Genomic DNA, 26,419 nt, shown 5'->3' with positions numbered 1-26,419 from the left:
ATCTCCAGATATAATGGAATTAATTTATACTTTTGGTTTATTACTTTAAGATGGCACAGCACTCTGCAGGTGGACGTGACACTCGCTTTTTACGTGATGAAATTCGCCAACTTGAAAAGCAATTGGAACAAAAAGATAGAGAATTGGAGGATATGGAAAAAGAGTTAGAGAAAGAAAAGAAAGTTAATGAGCAAGTAAGGCACAGTTTTTTAATGACTCTTAACTGTTCAAGTTACCAAAAAACACCACCTGTTTATGCTTTTTATAATTATTACTGACAGTTTCAATTTTTATGTTTTATGTTATTTGTGGGAATTGATGTATGCTTATTGATAAGGTTTTATATAACAGTTCATGCTGTCATCATGTCTTTAAAATGTAATGGATCAGGTACATCTAGTGAATGAATATGACCTAGAGATTAATTCTTTATACATGGAGGTACCTTTTTCTCCGGATGTTAGAATTCTTCACATAAAGTTGATGATTTGATCTGGAATATTGGTATGAAGAAATTAATAGGCATTCAGAAACAATTGATTTGGGCTTCCCTGATGGCACAATGGTTAAGAATCCGCCTGCCAATGCAGAGGACACAGGTTCGAGCCCTGGTCCGGGAAGATCCCACATGTCGCAGAGCAACTAAGCCCATGCACCATGACTATTGAGCCTGCGCTCTAGAGCGTGTGAGCCACACTACTGAGTCTGCTTGCTACAACTGTTGAAGCCCGTGCCCTAGAGCCCGTGCTCCACAACAAGAGAAGCCACCACAATGAGAAGACTGTGCACCGCAATGAAGAGTAGCCCCCGCTCGCTGCAACTAGAGAAAGCCCGTGCACAGCAATGAAGACCCAATGCAGCCAAACATAAATAAATAAAATTTAAAAAATTTTTTGATTTTCTTATTTTTCATAATATATTTTGGGAAAAAAGATATTTATTTGTATCTATATTAGTAGTAGACTTAGAAATTAATCTTTTAGTGATGTATTCAATAATAAGTTTTTTATTTTCATGTGTACCTCGCTTTATGTAATACGTAGTTTCTTAAAAAGTGTTAATCTCACCATTTAGTAAATCAATTCATATTTTAAACCATGACATGTCATCTTTTATACAAGCATAGTTTATTATTACCTCTTATGTTATACTTGTTATTTACAAAATAACTCATGCAATGTTCACTTAAATTTAGTTTGAGGAAAAAATTATTTTTTTGCTGATAAGTTTGTATTTCCTGTCAGAAAATAGTATGCTTTCTTTTTTTGCCTCAGCTGTCAGTGAACTTAGTACAAAATCTGGTGCCTACATGTATTAACTGTCCCATCCCTGGTGCCCAGAAGCTTTTTCTACCTTTGTGTCCTTTATAAGGTCAATATTGTATCACATCCTGATAATCTTATTTTGTCCATTGTTCTCTTGGAAATAGATGGTTATAAATTTTAAGTAAACGACATTGATTATGAGGTAACATTGCTATTTAAAAAGAATTCATCATAGACTGATTTGTAAGGAAAAGCATCCCCATTCTTGATATATCTATTTTATTATATAGTTTGGAAGTCACGTAAAAGTGAGCCATCTGTACAGTTTTTGCAGTGGAAAAAGTATGGATTGATGCCGCCTGAAGGTTAGGAATAAGCTCTTAGAGGATTATGTGTTTAGTTGACTCAGAGAAACATAACAGATCTATAGATTTCTTAATCATGAAGGGTCCAACCTATGCTATACAGTAATAGAATTGCTTAGGGAGGTGGCCGTGTATGTGTTTTTCTGGGCTATTGTTCTTTTGTCTAGCCCATATATTAGTCAGCTTCTCACCATTGATACCACACACTGTTAGCTAATCAGAACCACCATGTCTATTCATATCTTAGACTACTATCTTCATTCATAGGCACACACACAGACAACTTGAATATATGGCTTATGTACCTTTCCAGCTGCTAGATTTCTTGAAGTAGAATATGGATATGAGTTGCTTTAGCAATTTCTTCTTTGCCCTTAACCAGTCATTCAGTTTTACTGAGTACTTATAGCATGCCAGAGACTGTGCTAAATACTGAGGATACAGTGGGCAACGCTATTCTGCTTCTCAACGTTATTCACTGTCAATAACAAAGGTAACATAAGATAATATGATAGTCTGGGGATACATAAGGATATAAGAATACTCTGGAGTACTCTGGAGAGGTATACCTGAGTCAGTCTTGAGGTTCAAGAAATGATCTATAAACTGAGACCTGAAAGAGTTAGCCTGGAAGAGAGAATGAGATGTAGGTGGTGGTTAAGGAAAAGGCATTCTGGGTAGAAAATACAGTGTTTACTAAGACCTAGAGGTAAGAGATAGCATGGTGTATTCAGGGAACTACAGTTATTCATTCTGGCTGGAATACAGGTAAAAATAGCTAGTGTAGAGTCCTTACTATGTGCCAGATACTTTATATGCATTAATTCATTATTCCTCATTTGATACTTATATGAGAGAGGTGACATTTCCCCCAGGCTACAGATGAAGAAACAGACACAGAAAGGGTAGGTAATTGCCCATGGTTACACAACTAATAAATGATAAAGCCAGGATTTGATCCAGATTTACTCAAATTCTGTGCTCTTATCTGCTGTGCTACCCTACCTTTCCAGCTTTAACATTTATGATCCTGTAGAGAGATAAGCAAAGGCAGGTACCTGAGGAATTTGGTCCTTCTTCCAAAAAGGAGCCAATGAAGGATTTTGAACTCAGGGATATCATGATCAGATCTGTACTTTGCAAGTTTACTCTCCTTTGTGGAGAGTGGATTGAAGGGGGCCAAGACTAGTAAGGAGACATTTGTGCTAAGTCAGTGTGACGATGGACTGATTAGTGACTGAGGGGGATTAGGGACATAGACATGTTTGAGGGATGTAGATGTAATTGGATATGATGAGTGATTGGTTGTTGGTGAAGAGGGAGGAATGGGTAGTCCACCTAATTTTCTGGGTTGGGCCACTGGATAGGTAGATACCGCCATTCACTTAGAAGTGACACAAGGGGAGTTTAGAAGGCTTGTGATTATTATTTGTTTTGTACATGTTGAGTTTGAGGTCCCTGTGGGCATATTCAGAAAGGATATCTGGATAAGAAACTCAGAGATACCGGATAGATGATAAGAATTTGTGGGTCATCAGCATAGATACTGAAGCAATAGAAGTGATTGTAAGGCAGATGTCTAGGTATAGAAATGTCTAATGCAAGAGGAAGTGGTGCTTCAAGGAATAGACCAAGAAAGGACAAATATCAAGAGTATGATGTTTCAAAACCAAGGAAAAGGAGCATCAGTAGTATTAAATACTTCAGCCTTAAGTTCCTGACATGTCTCTTCTTGTTAAAATTTTCCAATTCAAAACAGGATGGGACTGTTTCTTAACTCCCAGATGATAATAATAATAATGGTAAAATTCTAAGATTCGTATAGCACATTGCATTTTATTATGAACTTTCTTTAAACTTTTTTTTTGAAAACTTTATCTTCATAAAGATGGTAAGAAAAACAGTAAACACATAGTCTTCATATAGGTTCACCTGTTAACACTGTGCCACATATGCTTTATCTTTGTACACACAGACTTATTCTCCTCCCCTCCCCTCCCCTCCCCTCCTTTCTTTTTTGCTGAGACATCAGAGTTAATTGCAGATATCATGATACTTCATACTTAAATATTGCAAATATCATGATATTTCATTCTTAAATATTTCAGTGTGTTTCCACTGAAAGGAAGTAGTTATATTTCCTTTATAACTATATAAGTAGTTATATTTTCCAATATAGCTACTTATATAATTAGCATACTCAGGAATGTAATATCAATTCAGTACTGTTGTCTAATATGTAGTCCATAATCAGATTTCCTCTATTGGCCCAATAATGTCCTTTTAGTCTCCCCACCCAATATCCAAGCATCCATGCTTCTTTTTAACCATTATGTTCTACTGCTTTGTATTTCTAAGTAATTTAATGCTCACTGAGAGCAAAGAGTATTCTAGCTCTGGTAATAGAACTGCAAAATGATGAAGATCTTGGTTGGAAGACTACTCATTATTAGGTTTTACGCTGGGGGAAGAGGGTAATGTTTTGTTTTCTGTATCCTTTGGTTAGAGGTTTTTGTTTTTTGTTTTATAATCTTTTAAACTCAACCTGCTTCATCCTTCCTAATCCTTAGTTAGTTAGTTTTCAAAATTTTGGCGTATTATTCATGTCTTGGGTCGACATGAAGTCCTCAGTAGTTAAACATTCTCTGTGTTATTGGAAAGGAACTGAAAACCTGGCATTACATAGAACTACTGCTGAATTTTATCTTATTTGTTTTTTGCTGTTTTAGTTGGCTCTTCGAAATGAGGAGGCAGAAAATGAAAACAGCAAATTAAGGAGAGAGGTTGGTAAAAAATTTTAGTAGTTGTGGTGGTTCAACAAAGATACTTATTAAAAAAGTGTTCATAAATTAATTCTGTAACCAGAACTGGCATCGTCTAAGTAATTGATGTTTTCAAACCGTGTTTTATGATATGACTTTGTCTTAGGGAAATAGAAAATAAGTTGAAAGGTGAGGCCGTTAAGTACTACATTCATCTCTTAGGTCTATGTGGGTAAATCTTGCTTTGTTTTTTTAAGCTGTTCTTTGCTAGTTTGCTAACTGAATATATGACTGGATTTCTGCCTTATTTCCTCCTACTTTATCTGGCATTCTTTTAAAACTTTTGTTTCTCATTAAATATTACAAATTTTGATTATTATTTGGTTCTTCTGAGCCAAATAATGTTTGTACATTGTTTATCCTGATAGTGCTTATCTTTTTAACATAATCAAAATGTTTTTTTGTTTTGGTTGGTAATTAGTATTCTTGCTTTCTTTGATTATCCAAAATAATATCTCATTCTCCTAAAAAATTTTTTTTGTTTTCTTTAATTTCTAATTATTATATTTAATTATATATTGGCTTTCTTATTTCTAATTACCTTTTTCCTGTCCTCTTCTGGAGAACAAACGTCTAAAGAAAAAGGTGAGGCTTTAAGGGTGGTGAAACCTTGGAATTTTAAAGATGTGTTTTGAGATCACTATTCAGAGGGTGAAATTTTGTTTCTTTGGATAGTTTTTTTAATAGAATACTGTGTTTGATCTGCCTTCAGAATGAACAGCTTCGTCAGGATATTATTGACTATCAAAAACAAATAGATTTGCAAAAAGAAACCCTTTCATCAAGAAGAGAAGACAGTGACTACCGATCACAATTGTCTAAAAAAAACTATGAACTTGTCCAATACCTAGATGAAATTCAGGTAAAATGGATAGAAGTCATTTCAAAGCAATGATCTTTATAAAGCTTTAATTTCATTATAATATAAAATTAGTATTTAGCCCTACATTTCAGTATATTTAGTATAAATCTGCAACTATGTATTTGTAAAACATGAAATAAATTGCATCTTTGAAGTTGCAAATCTTGCAAATTCATTCTTGTTATATGCCTACCTTGGGCATTGTTTAAGAACTAAGATACTTACTTACACTTTTCTTGATATTTAATTTGGTTTAATTGACCAATAGCAATTGATACTAAATATCTGTGAAGAATTCTGTTTTCTCCAGCAGACACGTATGACTCCATTTAGTATTAATTTAAATTTTAGTTTCTTAAATTGTTTTTAACTGTAGCATCTTTACCTTTCTTAGACTTTAACAGAAGCTAATGAGAAACTTGAACTTCAGAATGAAGAAATGAGAAAAAATCTAGAAGAGTCTGTACAGGAAATGGAGAAGATGACTGATGAATATAATAGGATGAAAGCTATTGTGCATCAGACAGATAATATAATGGACCAGTTAAAAAAAGAAAATGATCATTACCAGCTTCAAGTAAGAATTCCTGTTTGCCTTATTTGGGCAAACTTCATATTGCCTCATTACTATTTATTTGAAACTAGAAAGTACTTTTAACTTTCTAGGGTATGAATTTTTGTCTTATGCTCTAGTATGTCATCTTATACTGTAATATGTTGCCATGGTAATATACTTGTCTCTATGTGTTTCTCTAGTCCCCTTACATATACCTTGTAATTACTGCCATGTAGAGTATATGGGTGATACCTGAATGAATATGTAGATAACAATCCTGCAAATTTTCTGCTAAAGCCTCTTAGAAGTCCTGTGGATCATCAAGCTTAATTTTATACCTTAAAATAAATACACTCTAAGTATCATAGAAACCAATATATTGTTTACTACTTACATGGGATTAAACTTGTTTAAAAAATAGAGTAATACTTAAAAATACAATTCTCTAATGACAAAAAATAATTATACAACTGTAAAGATGCACAAACAATTAAAGGTCACCTTAACTACAGAACTGCTCCCATAATGAATATGCATTTGTAATGTATATGTATATATGTGCATGTGTATGCTTATCATGTGTGTAAATATTCATATACAACAAATACATGTATAGTACACTAATTTGCAACAGTTCTTGAAATAGTTGTTGCCTTTTAGGTGCAGGAGCTTACAAATCTTCTGAAAGCAAAAAATGAAGAAGATGATCCAATCATGGCAGCTGTCAACGCAAAAGTAGAAGAATGGAAGGTGCTTTTTTCAATTGCTATAATAGCTTGTTCATTTTCATTTTAGATTTCAATTTTTTAGTCTTAATTTTCTTTAAAGTTCTTGTACTAGTTAATGACATTTTTATTAGGCATTTAAAAAAGTGTATTAAATGTTTTAAAAAGCTGGAAAACTAAGAACTCGTGTGTAGACCTCTAGCTTATCTGTTGTTGAATGAGCTCTTCTACATCAATGAGTTAAATTTAAAATTTTTAGTTTTCTGATAGAAATCTAAGTCTAAAATATAATATGTCATCTAAAATAGATAATTATAAATAAAATTTAAATGTTTTCACGTAAACCATAGGTACCTTGTATATATTAGTTATATAGTTCCAGGTTTAATGTTAGTTTTTCTGACTCTCCTTCCATGTTAGATTAATCAAGGTATTGGCATTCAGTGGAAATGGGAGTAAGGAAGTGGATCAGGAATGGAAGTAAGGGAAGGGATCTTTCAGAATCACCTGAGAAGTCTTTTCAGAAGTCTGTTCCTCCTCACCACTCTCTAACTCCAACCACAACCCCAAGCCTTACCATATCAGAAGTTAGGATTGTGATGATTATATATTTTGAAAAATCTGAAATGATTCTGAATAAATCTAATTTTAAAAGCTATCAATTTTATAGTCTTTGTTTCTAACAAGGTTCACATAAATCTTGTTGGCTATTTGAAATTATCATGTGGGAATCTCAGCTAACCTATATTTTAAACAAGAGCAGTAGCAGTGGAAATGAAGTTTATAGAATCAATCAGAGGTCAATAAACTTTCTGTAAAAGGCCAGGGAGTAAATATTTTAGAATATTTGGTTTCTGGTGTATGTCTTCAACTCTGCTATTATAATATGAAGGCAGCCATAGAAAATACATAAATAAATGAGCAAGGCTGTTTTCCCAATGAAACTTTACAGAAGCAGGCAGCAGGCCAAATTTGACCTATGAGCCATAGTTTACCAACACCAGGAAAAAAAGAGTTGTTTTTAATCGTTTAATTTGGGGGGAGAGATGTTAGCAAATGTATTCTTCTGCACTTCATTTTTACTTAGTATCTTTTACTTAGTTTATATCAGTATGTATGGTATTACTTTGTTCTTTTTAATGTAATTTTTCTTGTAGATATGTATGTTATTGATTTCCTATTATGTGGCATTTAGGAGGTTTCCAATATTTGCTATTAGAAACAATGTTTTAATGAATATCCTTGTATATTTATTTTGAAAATGTGTATCTGTAGAATAAACGCTACAAGTGTAATTGTGATATATATTGCAAATATATTCCTCTAGTTGGTCACTTGTCTTTTGGCTTTATGGTGTTTTTTACTATGAATTTTTTTTTTTTCTTTTGTGGTACGCGGGCCTCTCACTGTTGTGGCCTCTCCCGTTGCGGAGCACAGGCTCCGGATGCGCAGGCTCAGCGGCCATGGCTCAAGGGCTCAGCCACTCCGTGGCATGTGGGATCTTCCCGGACTGGGCCACGAACTCGTGTCCCCTGCATCGGCAGGCGGACTCTCAACCACTGCACCACCAGGGAAGCCCCTGAAGTATTTTTTTTATATTGCATAAATTTAATGTTTTTTATGGCTTTTGGCCTTTGTATCATAGTTAGAAAGGATTCTGAGTATAAAATTATTTTCTTATATTTTCTCTAGTATCTTCTAGTTTCATCGTTTACATGTAAATCTTTGAAACATATATTATTTATTTTGGTATGAAGAGTGAGATACGGGTGTAACCGAGCTACTCTGTTGTCTAAACATCATTTATTGAACATTTCATTTTTCTCCTACTAAAATACACTTCCATTTTTATTACATACAAAACTGTTGAATTTGAATTTATTTTGGGACTCTCTTCTTTATATTGATTGATCTGTTTTCTAACCATGTAGACTTTTTTTTTTTTTTTTGGCGGTACGTGGGCCTCTCACTGCTGTGGCCTCTGCCGTTGCATAGCACAAGCTCCAGACGCGCAGGCTCGGCGGCCATGGCTCACGGGCCCAGCCGCTCTGCGGCATGTGGGATCCTCCCAGACCGGGGCATGAACCTGTGTCCCCTGCATCGGCAGGCGGACTCTCAACCACTGCGCCACCAGGGAAGCCCCACTTGTTTTAATTATTATGCTTAAATATTTGAAAAAGCTGTTCTCATTATTTATGTTTTTTAGATTCTTATAAATGTGCTTTTTAAATACAAATTTTAGAAATACTTCTTTAAAATATTTTAGGTATTTTATTGGGTATATATTAAATTTATAAATTAATTTATAGATTGATTTTGATATTTGGTCCTAGCAAAGAACACAAGGTACCTTTCATTTTTTTAAAATTGAGGTAAAATTGACATAACATGATACTAGTTTCAGGTATACAGTGTAATGATTCGATGTTTGTATGTATTGCAAAATGATTACCCCAGTAAGTCCAGTTAACATCTGTAACCATACATAGTTACAATTTTTTTTTTTTTTCTGGTAATGAGAACTTTGAAGATCCACTTTCTTAGCTATTTTCAAATATGCAGTACAGTATTAAAACATGATGATTAGGGGCTTCCCTGGTGGCGCAGTGGTTGAGAGTCCGCCTGCCGATGCAGGGGACACGGGTTCCTGCCCCGGTCTGGGAAGATCCCACATGCCGTGGAGCGGCTGGGCCCGTGAGCTTTGGCTGCTGAGCCTGCGCGTCCGGAGCCTGTGCTCCACAACGGGAGAGGCCACAACAGTGAGAGGCCCACGTACCGCAAAAAAAAAAAAAAAAAAATGATGATTAGAGGCCATGAAGTGGATGGCAATGCCTTAACCATATGCATGTTGTCAAGCCTGAGGACCTCTTCCATTCTTGTCCAGAGGAATGCTAGCCTTTTCCTTTCATACAACATAACAAGATACCTTTTATTCATTCAAGATATTTTATGCTTCTTAGTGTCATTTTAATGTTTTCTTCATAAAAGATTAGTTCTACAAAACCTTTTATAATTGCAGGGAGTTATTTATAGCTTAGTGTTCTAGGAATGGGTTTTGGAAACTAGAGATTGTTTAAAAGATTGAATTTCTTAAAAAGCAAAAAATACAGTGTATATTTTTGAATCATTTCTTATTTGAATTTCAGGTTGTATGCACAAAAGAACAGTGGTCATTCCAATAGTTGCTATTTTCTCACTTCAAAGAATTTTATTTCCTGTATTTTCTCGAAATCTGCTAATGGTATATATTAAAATATTTACCATAAATGAGGAATGGTTTATTAATTTTGCTCTTATGTAACAGATTCTATTTTGTTTATTTCTAGTTAATTTTGTCTTCTAAAGATGATGAAATTATTGAGTACCAGCAAATGTTACATAACCTGAGGGAGAAACTGAAAAATGCCCAACTTGATGCCGATAAAAGTAATATTATGGCTCTACAACAGGTAAAACTTTCTCAAAATTTGGTTTATCAACAAGGTTTATTAAAGTTGGCAATGAAACTCTAAATTATGTCTTATTTATTTCCTGTGCCTAATCTAGTCACTTGCACTTTTGGGTATATAATAAAGTCTTTTGAAGTTTCTTACACCGTCCAGTCCCAAGAAAAAATTAGAATTAAGTTTAGAGTTAGGAATAAAATTATTTTATGTATTTCTCTCTATTGATGCAGATAATACATTTATTGTTTTGCTTGGGAATTATTTAATAAGAAACTTTAAAAACTTTTAGAAATTAAAAAAATATCTTAATTCTCTGTTACTAAAGTCTATTGTGTTGTGTTTTAGTGCTGAAATATCCTGTACAATGTGGAATAAGCTAAAATATGGTTATAATTTGTACTGTATAAAATTTTTGTTTTTATTGATAGTACAAATATATTCATATAGAAAGAAGTTACACTTGCATCAGCTGTGCTCTCTAGTCATAGTCCAAAAGAAAGAAGGAAATTTGGAAAGTATTTGGAGAATAAGGACGATCGGAAGGGACAAGATTTTTGAATGAAGTACTGCAGGGGTGAAAGCTAAGTTGAGTAAAGGAAAAAGCACAAGGTAAAACACAAACATAAAATGATAAAAAGATAGAATTGGATGATGAGGAAAAGTAACACAAAAGGAGTTATTAGAAGCCACAAATATTAGAGAGTTCTGGAATTCGTATTTGTGAGCGTGCTAGCCCTTATATCATCTTTAAGTACTAGAGTGACAGCAGTATTCCTGCAGTGATTAGTGCAGTTGAGGTATACAAAAGAGTAAAAGCACAGTTTTGACTCACAAGAAATACATTCTATAGTCTTGTTGAAAAAAACAAGACCTCCCTTTTCTCTTACTTTAAAAATGTAGATTAATATTCATGAAGTGATAATATGTAATATTCAAAATATTTTACAGGGTATACAAGAACGAGATAGTCAAATTAAGATGCTCACTGACCAAGTAGAGCAATATACAAAAGAAATGGAAAAAAATACTTTTATTATTGAAGATTTGAAAAATGAGCTCCAAAGAAACAAAGGTAATTCAATGTTTTATAAGTATATAGTCATTTTATATACCACTAAGTTTTTAAAGTATTTTATTTTTATTAAAATGAAATTATATTATGCCAAGAGATATATTAGTGATTTTTCTGTATTTGAATTTTGTATTCTTAAAAAAATTGTACAAGGTATTATTGACTACTGTATATATGATATTAGTATTTACACATGTAAATGATGGCAGTATTTTCTGTAGTTTTTCTCTGATGAAAACTACATTAACCCCTATTACCAGATTGGCTGTATAAAAGAAATGAAAAATGGTGATATAATTGTATTTATCCTCCTTTTTGTAATTAACAAAGAATGGAAGAAAATAAAATTTTGATCAGTGTAGCAACATTGCAGAGATTTTTCAGAAGTAATTGACTTGTCAACATTTGAATTAACCTTACCCAACTTGATATGTCATCATATTCTCCCTACCTTGGGTCATGCTAGCTTACCTAACTCATCAAATCCTTTGAATGTAAGCCCTTACAACATTAGTGATCTTGTATTTCCAAAAGACTATATACTGTAGTTATACCAGAACACATTAATGCAAACTATTCATAATAAGTTCATGACATATTTATTGTAATTGCTGAAGATAAAAAAAAAATTAGACACAAAGGGGAAATAATGAGTGTGTGTTTGTGTGTAAGTGAAATAATGGTAGTGTGGTTGTAATTTAGGTAGTGAGGCAAAAGCCTCACTGAGGAGATATTTGAACAAAGACTTAAAGAAGATGAGGGAGTGAGCCATGTGGATGTCCCTAAGCAGTGAGAATAAGTGCAGGGCCCTGAAGCAGGAGTGTACTGAGCATGTTTGAGGAACAACAAAGAAGCCTTTGTGGCTGGAGCAGGGTGAGCAAGTGGGCAGTAGTAGGTGATGAGATCAGAGAGGTAACGAGGGGCCATATCGTATGGGGCATTACAGTTCATTGTAAGGACTTCGGCTTTTCTTTTAAGTGAGAATGGACATCAAAAAATTTCTGAAGAAAGGAGTGATATATTTTGGCTTGGACTGTGTCTGCCATAGACTCTAGGAGTGGTAAGGAGAGAAGCAGGGAACCTGTTATAAGACTACTGCAATAACCTGGAGAGAGGTGATGGTAGTTTAAAGCACGGAGGTAGCAGTGGAGTTATATGTAGTCAGTTCTGGATGTATTTTGAAGGTGATAGAAATGAAATTAGCTGACAGATCAGATGTAGGATGTGAAAGTTATCAGAGCTTTTGGTCTGAATGCTGGGGAGGGCTGTGGAAAGAGCAGGTTTAGAGATGGTCAGGTACTTAGTTAAATAGGACATGTTAAGTGTGAGCTGGCTATTAGACATCTGAGTGAAAATGTTAAGTAGGTACTTGTATATAGAAGTCTGAGGTTCATGAGGACAGTCTGGGTTAAACATATTAATTTGGGAACTTTATGCATAAAAATGGTACTTGAAGTCATGAAGCTGGCTGAGATCATCAAAGGAGAAAATGTTGGTTAAAAAGAAAAATCTTAAGACTGAGCCTTGGGATGCTTTTACTTTAGAACTTGGGGAGATGAAAAGGAACAACCAAAAAGGCTGAAAAGGAATGACCAGAGAGATGGGAGGAAAACCAGGAGCACGTAGAGCCCTGAAACTCACATGTGGAATGTCATCAAGGAAGAGCATAAGCAACTGTGTTCCATACTATATTCATTGCTGCTGATAAGACAAGAGGAGCACTAAAAATTGACCACTGGATTTAGCAGTGGTCATTTTTGGTTCAAGAGAAAATGGGTAGAGATGAAATAGAGCCAATACAGAGACTTTTGAGGAAAAGGAAAGGAGAAAAATAGAGTGGTAGCCTGAGGTGAAAGGGGGATAAAGAAAATGTTTTTCTCTTTTAAATGGAAGAAATAATCATGCTTCTAAGTAAATAGGAAAGATCCATTAAAGAGGAAGCAATTCATGAATTGATGAAGCAAGGGAGGGAGAGAAGGACTTCTGGAGTAATATTCCTGAGAAGGCAATGGGATGGGATCTAGTGTTCAGTGGAGTAGTTGGCTTAGGAACACAGAGAGTTCATCCATAGTAACAGGAAGAAGGGTGGGGTGTGTAGTTACTGTCCGATGTGGCTGGGTAGATGTCCTGACAGTAAAAGTTTTGGTTTTCTCAGTGAATGAGGAAGCAAGGTTCTCAGCTGAAAGTGAGGATAGAGGCAGATATATTAGAAGTTTGAGGAGAGAGAAGTAAAGAGAAGGTAGGAAATGGTCATCTGGAAGAATGAACCAGACTAGGGAAATATAGTGTGACTGTTGAGCAGCATCAAGCCCCACTTGCTATACTTATTTCTACATGTGTCTGTATTATGTATGTACTAGAATTATTCTTTGACAGTAGCGTAAATTGCTTTAAAAGGATCACTGATGTTGTGGGGTTTGCATATTCCAGTCACCAGGAGAAAAAGTGGCGGTTGATTTCTGCTGTCAAATAAGGAAAGGTCTTATATAGTGACGCTTCTGTCAGTCCATAGTCATGTAATTCCTAAAGTCCACAGAAGGTGTGTGTACTAGACTATACTCTGTATCTTGAATTTAACTTGTGCATGACAGTTAATGGTGGTCTCCTTTCATTGGTTAAGATTAGTTTTAGCTCGTAGAAGCATCTGAAAAATGGTGGCAAAATCAAGATAGAAGTTTATTTCTCACTTGTGTATTGGTCTAGTTAGGCAGTCTAGGGTATTGCCTTCATCTGCCTCATGCAAAATGGAACTTTACCCTCACATCCAATCCCAAACAGCGAGGTAGAGGAAGAGGAGGCAAGAAGCAAAGAGCATGTACTGAAGGATAGGCAGGTAATATATTGTGGAGGGCCTTGCAGAAGAAAGGGAGAATAGATTTTGGGGACAGGAGCCTCTGTCACATTCTCCAGCTAGGCTGTTAACTCCAGAGAACAGGGCTCACTTCTTATAAATGTGTGTGATCTCCCACACTAGTCCAGTGCCTGTATGTAAGTATATGACCTATAAATCAGTAGATGTTTATTATGGATGAGTGTAAGAATGATTGTCAGTACATTTTAGAATGATACGAATACTATATTTTGGTCTTAGCAACAGTTTGTTAAGATGTACAAGTAGGAATTTTTAAACTATTAGTTACAGTTAAGTTTAGCTGCAACTGACAGAAAAAAATCGAATGTAACAATGGTTTAAACAGGATGGAAATGTACTTTTCCGTGATATAATCAAAGTTGAGGCAACTAGTTTAGTGTAGGTGTGCTACTTGTACAAATACCAGATACCAGGGACCCTGTATCTTTTTGCTTTGACTATCAGCATGAGGTTTCCATCTCATGTTCTAAGAAGACTGAGCTCCAGCCCTAATGTCCATATTCCAGCTGGCAGCAAGGAGGAAGGAGAAAAGAAAATTTCACTCCTCTCCTTTAAAAACATTTCCTGAAATGTGCACATGGTCTTTCTGTTTATATCCTATTAGTCTCATGACCCCACCTAGCTACTGGAATGTAAGTGGAAATTTAGTCTTTATTTCAAGTGGCCATGTGTCCGTCTAAAAATCCATAGTTCTATTACAGTGGACGAAAGGGAGCTAACTATTAGAAACAGCAGCCTTTGCCACAATTATCATTCTTTGTAAAGCAGTGTTTTCCAGTCTTTTATAATCCATACCCTTTCAGCTAAGATTTTATTAAAATTTCCTTTTTAGTTTTATAAATAAAACCAAACCAAAACTTTATTTTACAAATATAAAATTATAATATTAAATGGACTTTTTTTAGTGACATACCACATTTCCTGCTTCCCATGCTGGAACCAGTGTTTTATAGGAGTAAGTAGTCAATTCAGTTCATTCATGATTTTAATTTTTACCCTGTAGGAGCTTCAGCACTTTCTCAACGGACTCATTATATGAAAATTCAGTCTAAGGTTCAAATTTTAGAAGAGAGAACTAAAGAGGCTGAGAGAACAGCTGAACTGGCTGAGGCTGATGCTAGGGAAAAGGATAAAGAACTAGTTGAGACTCTGAAGCGATTAAAAGATTATGAATCGGTATGTATTTTTATCTTGTCAATCAAGGAGCTTAGAATTATCTTGCCACTTATAGACTGTTCTGTGCCATTTTCTTTATACCATTTAAAAACATTCCAGAAGTATCTCGTGATAAAGATTATCCTAATTGATTTATACTGAAGTGTTCAAACTTTTGTGCAGCATTTACTTTTTGGCAGAATTGTTTTCAAACCATTTGATTAAAGCATTTTGCCCAGAAAATCAGCTTTGGTGAGGCAGCAGGATTAGATTCTTTGTAATCTGTGTCATTGTACCACCATGTAGATGTGACACCACTGATGAGTTGTCTAAAAGTTGTAACAGAGACAGTTTTACCACCTACTGTGCCAACACAGCCTTACTCTGTACTTTTTATATTTTTAAATCTGATTACTGCTAAGTCAGGCAACTAATAACCTACATATTCTAATGGTATTGCTGATTCTCCCTTACTGTTCCTTTTCTGTATTTTATTAAGTGTTTTATGTGTAATATTCTGAGTCACTTTGCCATTAGGAGGCTATACAGGGAAATTTCAACTGTTCCATTTCCCGTTATTATTATTACTGGATTTGTTTTTTAAAAGTACAGTAAAAAACACAGTTTATAGTTGTAAATCTTAGTTATATGTGTACTTCCCCTCAGACTTAATAAGAAAACAAATTCATGAATTTGACAGTTTATTCAAATAAACAATGTTATATTTAAATTACATTGGGTATTTTTCAGGGAGTTTATGGCTTAGAAGATGCTGTTATTGAAATAAAGAATTGTAAAAACCAAATTAAAATAAGAGATCAAGAGATTGAAGTATTGACAAAGGAAATCAATAAACTTGAATTGAAGATCAATGATTTCCTTGATGAGAATGAGGCACTTAAAGAGCGTATGGGTAAGTCATCTTTTAAGATACGTAGTTTGCTCAACCTAATTGTCACGTCATTTTTTTTTGCATGTGATTATTTTTAAATATTTGGATGCTTTTTTTAATTTAATAATTCCTCCTATAAAAATACTTAAAACAAGTAAAAATGGAGCTGTTCCAGTTGAAGTGGGATTATGGATTTGATGGAGCTGCGATGGTGGTTGGACAGACCTGGAGCACTGCTATATTCAGTCGGAGATCTCCTCAATAATAATTGCATTCTTAAAAAATGGAAAGCTACTTAGTTAATACCACTATTAGAAATTAACCTTTTTTTTTTCCAACAAAAGTAGTGTGTTAGTTTGCAAAATGCTCTAGTTTCAGATGAATGCATGGGGACATTTAGAAATACTGTTTAATCCTTTTTAAGACTTTTAAATACTTGACTTTTATAATTGGCACTAAGTTTTACTTGGGTTGAGTATTTTAAGGTTACTATTGATTCTAAGAAGTAATTAATAAATATAGCTTGAGAGTTTATATATTGATATCAATAAATAGTTCATTAGTGAATATTACTAGTTTGAATGTTACGACAGTCCAATCTAAATTGCTACTTTAAAATGGAAATAAATATCTAAATCATGATTTCATTATACTTGGTAAATACCAGTTAATGCTTTCTTAGAGTTAAAATGATCACCTGTAAAAACTATTCTCTAAAGGAAGGAAAAATAAATATTTTATACATATTATTTATTCGTAAAAAAGTGTCTATCTAGGACCCAGAGTAATGCCAGGACCTCAAGTTAGACTTAGTCTAATCAACTTGATCTACCAGATCACGGCCAACTTCAATCTGGACGTTCCTAAAGGTGACTGAGCCGTCACAAACACCAGATTTTCTGTTTTTTAAAGGCCCCAAATCTTGCTTTATAATTACTTGAGACAATCTTGATATCTGGTTTTCAGAGCATAGCTGCTTAGTAATGGGAAGTTAGGAAAGAGGCACACTGAGAGCATCAGTCTAGTCATGATAAAATATAATTGATAATGATATTAATATTGACTACTATGTGCCAAGCACTGCTATAAGTACTTTATTTGGGTTAATTTTATTATACCCCTGACAACAAGCCAAAAAGAAATACGTGTATACATTCATACACATGTACTTACATATAGTATTATCCCTACAACCAGTTAATAGTTGAAAGTGGGAATTGAACCCAACTTTGTTTTATTACAAAGCTTCTGTTCTTAGTACATTATAGTACCTCTCTGACAGTCCAACATGGAAGACAGATCATAATATGTCTTTGTCAGGATTTCCATTAATAATTGTGATAAAATTTTAGCTTGTATGGTTACAGTTCAAATACCTGAAAAATTCTTGCACAAAAATCCCCCATTCTTCAGTGATGGTGGCTAAATAGATTATAACCAGTTGCTTGATGATAACCAGTTGCCATATGAAGTTTTTGTAGTTCATTTGAATATTAATAAGGCTTTAATCATTCTGCTTTTTATTTTAGGCCTTGAACCAAAGACAATGATTGATTTAACTGAATTTAGAAATAGCAAAAGTTTAAAACAACAGCAGTACAGAGCTGAAAACCAGATTCTTTTGAAAGAGGCAAGTGCAGTAGTCAATTGGTTATTTTCCTGGTTGAAGTAAAGAAAAATACTAACAATTTTAATTTTGTAGATTGAAAGCCTAGAGGAAGAAAGACTTGATCTGAAGAAAAAAATTCGTCAAATGGCTCAAGAAAAAGGAAAAAGAACTGCAACTTCAGGTATACTGTTATTCCAAATCTTTAAAAGAATCATTGGAAAATGAATTGTCTGGATCTGTTATTTTCTGTATGTGAGAAATAGTATTGCTGTATTACTGTGGTTTTGCTACAAGTTTGATAAATGAAAATAATGGCCTGATGAAGAGTGTATGAGTGAGTGTCATTGAGTTTAGTCCTAAATCTAAACAGTTAAAAGAATAATAAGTGAACAAAAAACAAACATCAGAATCATGGACTTTTGAAAAATTTACAATATAGTCTGTATTAATTTCTAGACAATCCCAGTATGTTGTGATTAGTAATGATAAAACAGTAATTTTTGTTAATATATGCTACTGTTAATATTTTCTTTTTCTTTAAAAGCTATGCATTGGAAGCTTTAATTGTACATTATTCTTTACTAAGTGAAAGTAATGTTTTATTGAATAAAAATTAACAATTTTTTGTTTTGTTTTATCTTACATGATATAAAGAGAACAGCTGGTTTATTTTTTAATAGCTATTACAGTGCTTTTTTGTAAGACCATAGAGAAGGCATTTTTTTTTCTAACTTGGCCCAAGCCCATAAGTATCTATGAATAATAGAGGTTTTTTTTGCTTGTTTATTTTTGTTTTATTTTTTTTTCGCATTATGCTGTCTATAGTACAATATATCAAAAATTTCTAGAAGGGCAAAACTTCATAATTTATTAGTGTATTAAGCAATTTAGTCATTATTCATGATTCTTATCTACTTTCTTAATATGTGTCTTTTAACTATTTAAGTACTTATTAATATGGGAAAAGAATGATAGCGAAGATAAAATTTGTAATTGTTTTTCATTAATATCTTTTTTTAAGATTATTTTTATTATATTTTATTTATTTTTTTGAATACATCTTTATTGGAGTATAATTGCTTCACAATACTATGTTAGTTTCTGTTGTACAACAGAGTGAATCAGCCATATGCATACATATATCCCCATATCCCTTCCCTCTTGAGCCTCCCTCCCACCCTCCCTATCCCACCTCTCTAGGTCATTGCAAACCACTGAGCTGATCTCCCTGTGCTATGCGCCTGCTTCCCACTAGCTATCTATTTTACATTTGGTAGTGTATATGTCAATGCTACTCTCACTTTGTCCCAGCTTCCCCCCATGCCCCCTCTGTGTCCTCAAGTCCATTCTCTATGTCTACATCTTTATTCCTGCCCTGCCACTAGTTTCATCGATATCATTTTTTTTTTTTTAGATTCCATATATATGCATTAGCATACAATATTTGTTTTTCTCTTTCTGACTTACTTCACTCTGTATGACAGACTCTAGGTCCATCCACCTCACTACAAATAACTCAATTTCGTTTCTTTTTATGGCTGAGTAATATTCCATTGTATCTTAAAAGCTTTTGCACAGCAAAGGAAACCATAAACAAGACGAAAAGCCAACCCTCAGAATGGGAGAAAATATTTGCAGATGAAACAACAGACAAAAGATTAATCTCTAAAATATACAAACAGCTCATGGAGCTCAATATCAAAAAATAAACAACTTATTAATATCTTATTAAAAGTGAGCTAAATCAGGAAGTTGTATAGGAGGCTACATATAGATCAAGGATTTTGGAAATAATTATTCTACATTTTGTTTGAGTTAAAATTTGATTCTAGTTTTTAAGAGTTAAAGTATTGGAATAATAGCAGAGTTATTTTTATGTTTCTCATTTGTTAATTCTTTTATATGTAGGATTAACTGTTGAGGACCTGAACCTAACTGAAGACTTTTCTCAAGAGAATAAAATGGAAGGAAGAAAATTTGATTTCATGAGCCTCAAAAATATGAGTGAAGCACAATCAAAGGTAAATAGTAAGGTACTGCTATGGTGAAGAGAATAAAGAAAAATATTATTATCAGGGCTTTCATTTCTGCCCCCATTGTCTCATTTTGGACATTGCTTCTTTTTATACTTGTTAAATAAAAGGAAAATGTTTTATTTCAATAACCTGTCAATCCCAAGATTCATTAATGAGACATTATTTACTCTGAATACAGATTAGGAGTTCAGATAAAGTAGAGCTGCCGCATAGGAGACCATCATTCAATATTCCACAGTCATGTCAGAATGAGCCTGAAGAGAATATGACCATAGGATCATTATCAAGAATGTTATCTGAAATTCGTCATAGTGTAGAAAGTGAAGTGGATCCTTTTGTCTCTTTAACTAGACATTCTTCATCTATACAAGTGAAAGATAATATTTCACCTCCAGAAACTATTACAATAAGAGAGATTTTTAAAGCACCCTGTCTATAGTCTTTAACAAATCTAGAATCATTAGTCAATACCTTTAGTAGGGAGAATCATGAAGAAATAAATGACCATTTATACTCTGTTTCTGATGAATCTATGAAGAAAGTATCAGGAAGCCATCAGGCACTTGAGAAGACTAATTTCACACAAAAAAGTGATTCTTCTTTACGAGCCTTATCAACAGCTTCAGACTTAATGCAGAAATTATCACTTAGGCAAAAATCTGCAATACTTTGTCAACAAATTCATGAAAATAGAGCTGACGTGGCTAAATCACAAGTAGCAACATCAGAAGATGAACAGGTTCGTACCCCAATAAACTACGCTTATACCAATTTCAAAGAAGATGTAGGAAAAAGTGAAGTACCCGTACAGACAGAGATTTTGAAAAGTAATCTTGAAGTTAATGTTCTGGACCCTGTGCCAATTACTGCACAATCAAAATTATCTCAGATAGATCCACTTGCAAATCTTATAGAACAGCTATGGACAGAACTAGTATTTCTTAGATCTCAGGTGAGCTCTCCTCCAAATTACATTCCTGGGATTTTTTTTTTAATTCATTTTTATGACTAACAAAATTCGATAAGTAGCAATTATAATAAGAATTCTTTTATGTTTGCACATTAACACTAATTTATACACATTCTGTCTTTTAAAAGATCTAAAAATGCAATACATCTGAAATGAACTCATTGACTTGCCTAATTTATTAAATGTTTCTTTAGAATGAAGCCATAGCACAGGATTTATTGATCAAAGAAGCACAAAGTAGAAATGCAGAAATAGAGCTTGAACGTCATAGAAGCCAGGCAGAACGGGTAGTGTAAAGGCAGATCATTAAAAGAGATGATTGTAGTGCCAAAGACAAAAACCTTCCTTATCTGTTTGCCTTTTGCCATGGGTGTGGGGTCGGGGGGCAGGGGGAGAAGGTGGGAGGAGGATCATTATCTGTTTTACCTTTCAGATTTTATTTTATTTTTGTGAGTGCTGCTACGTTTCTGTAGCTTGCTGTGGGTATGTTAAACCTCAATTGGTCAAACTTCTTTAAACTTCAAAACTATTGTCATTTTTTTTAAATCAATTTTTTTCTCTTTATGTTTTGTTTAGAATGAATTTCTTTCAAGAGAACTAATTGAAAAGGAAAGAGATTTAGAAAGAAGTAGAACAATAATAGCCAAGTTTCAGAATAAATGTAAGTCACTATTATCTCTTATTTTTCTTATTTATTTAGTCTGTACTGAAAATTATGGGATTGAAAGGACTTTACTACATTCTGTTTTCTAGTCTGTTTTAGCCTTAACTAACTATAATGTATAGACTTCAGTCTCTCATTCATCTATTTGATTTGCCTTGCTATATTCATTTTCAGAGCATGTTATTAATCTGAATTTATTGTGATGATAAATAAGTCTATTTTTCTCTTTTGTTCTCTAATGAAAGTACAGTTAGAAAAACAAATTTAAGAAATTTTTAATATAAAGTAAAGGCAAACTATGCTTATGATTTATTTCTTTCAGCCATGAGATATATATGTATATGCACAGGATTTAAATAGGTGTGTGATTTAACTTCATTATTCACACATTGGATTTATAGTTGAATTTTTTGTACATTTATTTGCATTTGCATTTTATAAATGGGTTATTTTTACTGTATGTGAAATATTTGTAATCTATATAGCATAGTGTAAATTATAAAAAAATCTATTCATTCAATGAAAAAAATATTTCATTTTAGTAAAAGAATTAGTTGAAGAAAATAAGCAACTTGAAGAAGGTATGAAAGAAATATTGCAAGCTATTAAGGAAATGCAGAAAGATCCTGATGTTAAAGGAGGGGAAACATCTCTAATTATTCCCAGTCTTGAAAGACTAGTTAATGTAAGTTATTTTTATATTAATGGTTTTATTTTGTTGTTTCATGACTTCAAAGATGTTGTTCCACTCTCATTGATCTCCACAGTTTCTGATGAAACATTTGTTGTCATTTGAGTCACTGTTCTCCTGTATGAAATGTGTAGTTCTTCTTGGGCTACTTTCAAAACTTTCTCTTTTTATTTGGTTTTTGCCAGTTTGACTGCAATGTGCCAAGGGTGTGTGTGTGTGTGTGTGTGTGTGTGTATGTATGTGTGTGTGTAGCTTGTTTGGGGTTTGCTGAGCTTGAATCTGTTCACTTATGCTATTCACCACAATTGGGAAGTTTTCTGCCATTACTTTCTTCAATCATTGTTTTGCCTCATTCTCTCTGGGACTCCACTGAAACACTTAGACCTTTTGATATTGTCCCACAACTTCTTTAGGCTCTGTTCATTTTTTCGTTCCTAATTTTTTATCTTTTCTGTTCCCAGTTGGATAATTCCCATTGATTTATCTTCAAGTTCACTGATACTTTCTTCTGTCATCTCCATTTTTCTGTTTTAGCGGTCAACTTGAGACCTGGCAGAGCTTTTACACAGAATTTGAAGGTCCCTTTTGTTGGTTCTTTTCCTTCTGGAATTCCCCTCTCACTATTCTGTGGCTTTGGGTCCTATCTTCTGGTTTTTAGGCCAGAAAGAAGACAGGTCACTGGAACTGCAGCTTGCCCTCTCAGTTAAGCCTTAAAAACAAATTTACTGCTTGCTAGTCCTGTCTTCCAAGTTTCAAGTCCCCTCCAAAATCTGTTGCTTTTGTTCATTTTCTAGAACTTTTATGTAGTAGTTTTTTGTATTCACTTCTTAAATGTGAGAGGGTAGGTCTGTTAGGACCTTACACCACAAACCTAGAAGGTAATAGGATGTAGTAAGAATATTTTGAATACTTAAAGACTTAAGAATTACTATGAGAAAGATTTTAGCCATTAAATGATGTTCTATTTATATTTACCATATAGGGACTTAAGAGTTCTACGGTATTGATGAGTGTCTGTTATATAAACTTGAATAAAACATAAATTTTTAGATTCTTAATATTTAAATCTATGTCATTTACATGATCTGAACATACTTAACATGCATTATTATACTATGCTTGATTTATATAGAAAAAAGTCTTATTCATTGAATTGCTTTTTTTATGATTAGTCAATAGTTGAATACTTTTTTTTGAAATTTATTTTATTTTTTTATGCAGCAGGTTCTTATTAGTTATCTATTTTATATATATTAGTGTATATATGTCAGTCCCAATCTCCCAATTCATCCCACCACCACCAACGCCCGCCACATTCCCCCCTTGGTGTACATACGTTTGTTCTCTACATCTGTGTCTCAATTTCTGCCCTGCAAACCGGTTCATCTGTACCATTTTTCTAGGTTCCACATATATGTGTTAATATACGATATTTGTTTTTCTCTTTCTAACTTACTTCACTCTGTATGACAGTCTCTAGATCCATCCACATGTCAACAAATGACCCAATTTCGTTCCTTTTTATGGCTGAGTATATTCCATTGTATATATGTACCACATCTTCTTTATCCATTCGTCTGTCGACGGGCATTTAGGTTGCTTCCATGACCTGGCTATTGTAAATAGTGCTGCAATGAACATTGGGGCGCCTGTGTCTTTTTGAATTATGGTTTTCTCTGGGTATATGCCCAGTAGTGGGATTGCTGGGTCATATGCTAATTCTATTTTTAGTTTTTTAAGGAACCTCCATACTGTTCTCCATAGTGGCTGTATCAGTTTACATTCCCACCAACAGTGTAAGAGGGTTCCCTTTTCTTCACACCCTCTCCAGCATTTGTTGTTGTAGATTTTCTGATGATGCCCATTCTAACCAGTGTGAGGAGATACCTCATTGTAGTTTTGATTTGCATTTCTCTAATAATTAGTGATGTTGAGCAGCTTTTCATGTGCTTCTTAGCCATCTGTATGTCTTCTTCGGAGAAATGTCTATTTAGGTCTTCTGCCCATTTTTGGATTCAGTTGTTTGTTATTTTAATATTGAGCTGCATGAGCTGTTTATATATTTCGGAGATTAATCCTTTGTCCGTTGATTCGTTGGCAAATATTTTCTCCCGTTCTGAGGATTGTCTTTTTGTCTTGTTTGTAGTTTCCTTTGATTTGCAGAAGCTTTAAAGTTGCATTAGGTCCCATTTGTTTATTTTTCTTTTTATTTCCATTACTCTAGGAGGTGGATCAAAAAAGATCTTGCTGTGATTTATGTCAAACAGTGTTCTGCCTGTGTCTTCCTCTAAGAGTTTTATAGTATCTGGCCTTACATTTAGGTCTCTATTCCATTTTGAGTTTATTTTTGTGTATGGTGTTAGGGAGTGTTCTAATTTCATTCTTTTACATGTAGCTGTCCAGTTTTCCCAGCACCACTTATTGAAGAGACTGTCTTTTCTCCATTGTATATCCTTGCCTCCTTTGTCATAGATTAGTTGACCATAGGTGCATGGTTTATCTCTGGGCTTTCTATCCTTTTCCATTGATCTATGTTTCTGTTTCTGTGCCAGTACCATACTGTCTTGATTACTGTCACATTGTATTATAGCCTGAAGTCAGGGAGCCTGATTCCTCAAGCTCCGTTTTTCTTTCTCAAGATTGCTTTGGCTGTTCGGGGTCTTTTGTGTTTCCATACAAATTGTGAAATTTTTTGTTCTGTGAAAAATGCCAGTGGTAGTTTGATAGGGATTGCATTGAATCTGTAGATTGCTTTGGGTAGTAGAGTCATTTTCACAATGTTGATTCTTCCAATCCAAGAACATGGTGTATCTCTCCATCTATTTGTATCACCTTTAATTTCTTTCATCACTGTCTTATAATTTTCTTCATACAGGTCTTTTGTCTCCTTAGGCAGGTTTATTCCTAGGTATTTTATTCTTTTTGTTGCAGTGGTAAATGGGAGTGTTTTCTTAATTTCACTTTGAGATTTTTGATCATTACTGTATAAGAATTCAAGAGATTTCGCTGCATTAATTTTGTATCCTGCTACTTTGCCAAATTCATTGATTAGCTCTAGTAGTTTTCTGGTAGCCTCTTTAGGATTCTCTACGTGTAGTATCATGTCATCTGCAAACAGTGACAGCTTTACTTCTTTTCCGATTTGGATTCCTTTTATTTCCTTTTCTTCTCTGATTGCTGTGGCTAAAACTTCCAAAACTATTTTGAATAAGAGTGGTGAGAGTGGGAAACCTTGTTTTGTTCCTGATCTTAGTGGAAATGCTTTCAGTTTTTCACCATTGAGAACGATGTTGGCTGTGGGTTTGTTATATATGGCCTTTATTATGTTGAGATAAGTTCGCTCTCTGCCTACTTTCTGGAGGATGTTTTTCATAAATTGGTGTTGAATTTTGACGAAATCTTTCTCTGCATCTATTGAGATGATCATCTGGTTTTTCTCCTTCGATTTGTTAATTTGGTGTATCACATTGATTGATTTGCGTATATTGAAGAATCCTTGCATTCCTGGAATAAATCCCACTTGATCATGGTGTATGATCTTTTTAATGTAGTGTTGGATTCTGTTTGCTAGTATTTGGTTGAGGATTTTTGCATCTATATTCATCACTGATATTGGCCTGTAGTTTTCTTTCTTTGTGACATCTTTGTCTGGTTTTGGTTTCAGGGTGATGGTGGCTTTGTAGAATGAGTTTGGGAGTGTTCCTCCCTCTGCTATATTTTGGAAGAGTTTGAGAAGGATAGGTGTTAAGTCTTCTCTAAATGTTTGATAGAATTCTCCTGTGAAGCCATCTGGTCCTGAACTTTTGTTTGTTGGAAGATTTTTAATCACAGTTTGCATTTCAGTGCTTGTGATTGGTCTGTTCATATTTTCTATTTCTTCCCGGTTCAGTCTTGGAAGGTTGTACATTTCTAAGAATTTGTCCATTTCTTCCAGGTTGTCCATTTTATTGGCATAGAGTTGCTTGTAGTAATCTCTCATGATCCTTTGTATTTCTGCAGTGTCAGTTGTTACTTCTCCTTTTTCATTTCTACTTCTATTGATTTGAGTCTTCTCCCTTTTTTTCTTGATGAGTCTGGCTAATGGTTTATCAATTTTCTTTATCTTCTCAAAGAACCAGCTTTTAATTTTATTGATCTTTGCTATCATTTCCTTCATTTCTTTTTCATTTATTTCTGATCTGATCTTTATGATTTCTTTCCTTCTGCTAACTTCGGGGTTTTTTTTGTTCTTCTTTCTCTAACTGCTTTAGGTGTAAGGTTAGTTTGTTTATTTGGGTGTTTCTTGTTTTTTAAGGTAGGATTGTATTGCTATAAACTTCACTCTTTTTTTTCTTTCTTTTTTTTTTTTTTTGCTGTACGTGGGCTTCTCACTGTTGTGGCCTCTGCAGTTGCAGAGCACAGGTTCCGGATGCGCAGG

At 34.0% G+C, this 26,419-nt stretch overlaps 2 protein-coding genes and 1 non-coding gene across 4 annotated transcripts in view; 2 read left to right on the top strand and 1 right to left on the bottom strand.

Annotated features, from left to right (window-relative positions):
- Positions 1–26,419, top strand: part of CEP290 (centrosomal protein 290) — a 100,782-nt gene that overhangs the window by 4,172 nt on the left and 70,191 nt on the right. For both annotated transcript variants that reach the window (XM_022552458.2, XM_089921088.1), the window contains 14 exons: positions 51–194; positions 4,360–4,413; positions 5,165–5,314; positions 5,709–5,891; positions 6,531–6,620; positions 9,922–10,044; positions 10,990–11,113; positions 14,989–15,161; positions 15,891–16,053; positions 17,562–17,662; positions 17,735–17,822; positions 19,550–19,662; positions 21,224–21,308; positions 21,854–21,996. In XM_022552458.2, coding sequence (XP_022408166.2) covers positions 51–194; positions 4,360–4,413; positions 5,165–5,314; positions 5,709–5,891; positions 6,531–6,620; positions 9,922–10,044; positions 10,990–11,113; positions 14,989–15,161; positions 15,891–16,053; positions 17,562–17,662; positions 17,735–17,822; positions 19,550–19,662; positions 21,224–21,308; positions 21,854–21,996 — 1,734 coding nt within the window. The remainder of the gene's footprint in view (positions 1–50; positions 195–4,359; positions 4,414–5,164; positions 5,315–5,708; positions 5,892–6,530; positions 6,621–9,921; positions 10,045–10,989; positions 11,114–14,988; positions 15,162–15,890; positions 16,054–17,561; positions 17,663–17,734; positions 17,823–19,549; positions 19,663–21,223; positions 21,309–21,853; positions 21,997–26,419) is intronic.
- On the bottom strand, positions 9,388–9,511 carry LOC115803473 (U6atac minor spliceosomal RNA). Its single transcript, XR_004024220.1, has one exon. It is a non-coding gene; the product is annotated as a U6atac minor spliceosomal RNA (small nuclear RNA).
- Positions 19,683–20,926, top strand: LOC149748048 (uncharacterized). Its single transcript, XM_089920064.1, is given in 2 exon segments — positions 19,683–19,739; positions 19,856–20,926. Coding segments are annotated over 2 exon segments (891 nt in total). The 3' UTR covers positions 20,690–20,926.

This window comes from Delphinapterus leucas, chromosome 11, assembly GCF_059928025.1.
Source record: "Delphinapterus leucas isolate spDelLeu-1000000601 "Yukka" chromosome 11, BTC_Dleu_Yukka2, whole genome shotgun sequence".
Taxonomy (NCBI): Eukaryota; Metazoa; Chordata; class Mammalia; order Artiodactyla; family Monodontidae; genus Delphinapterus; species Delphinapterus leucas.
This window is presented reverse-complemented; position numbering and strand designations above follow the sequence as displayed.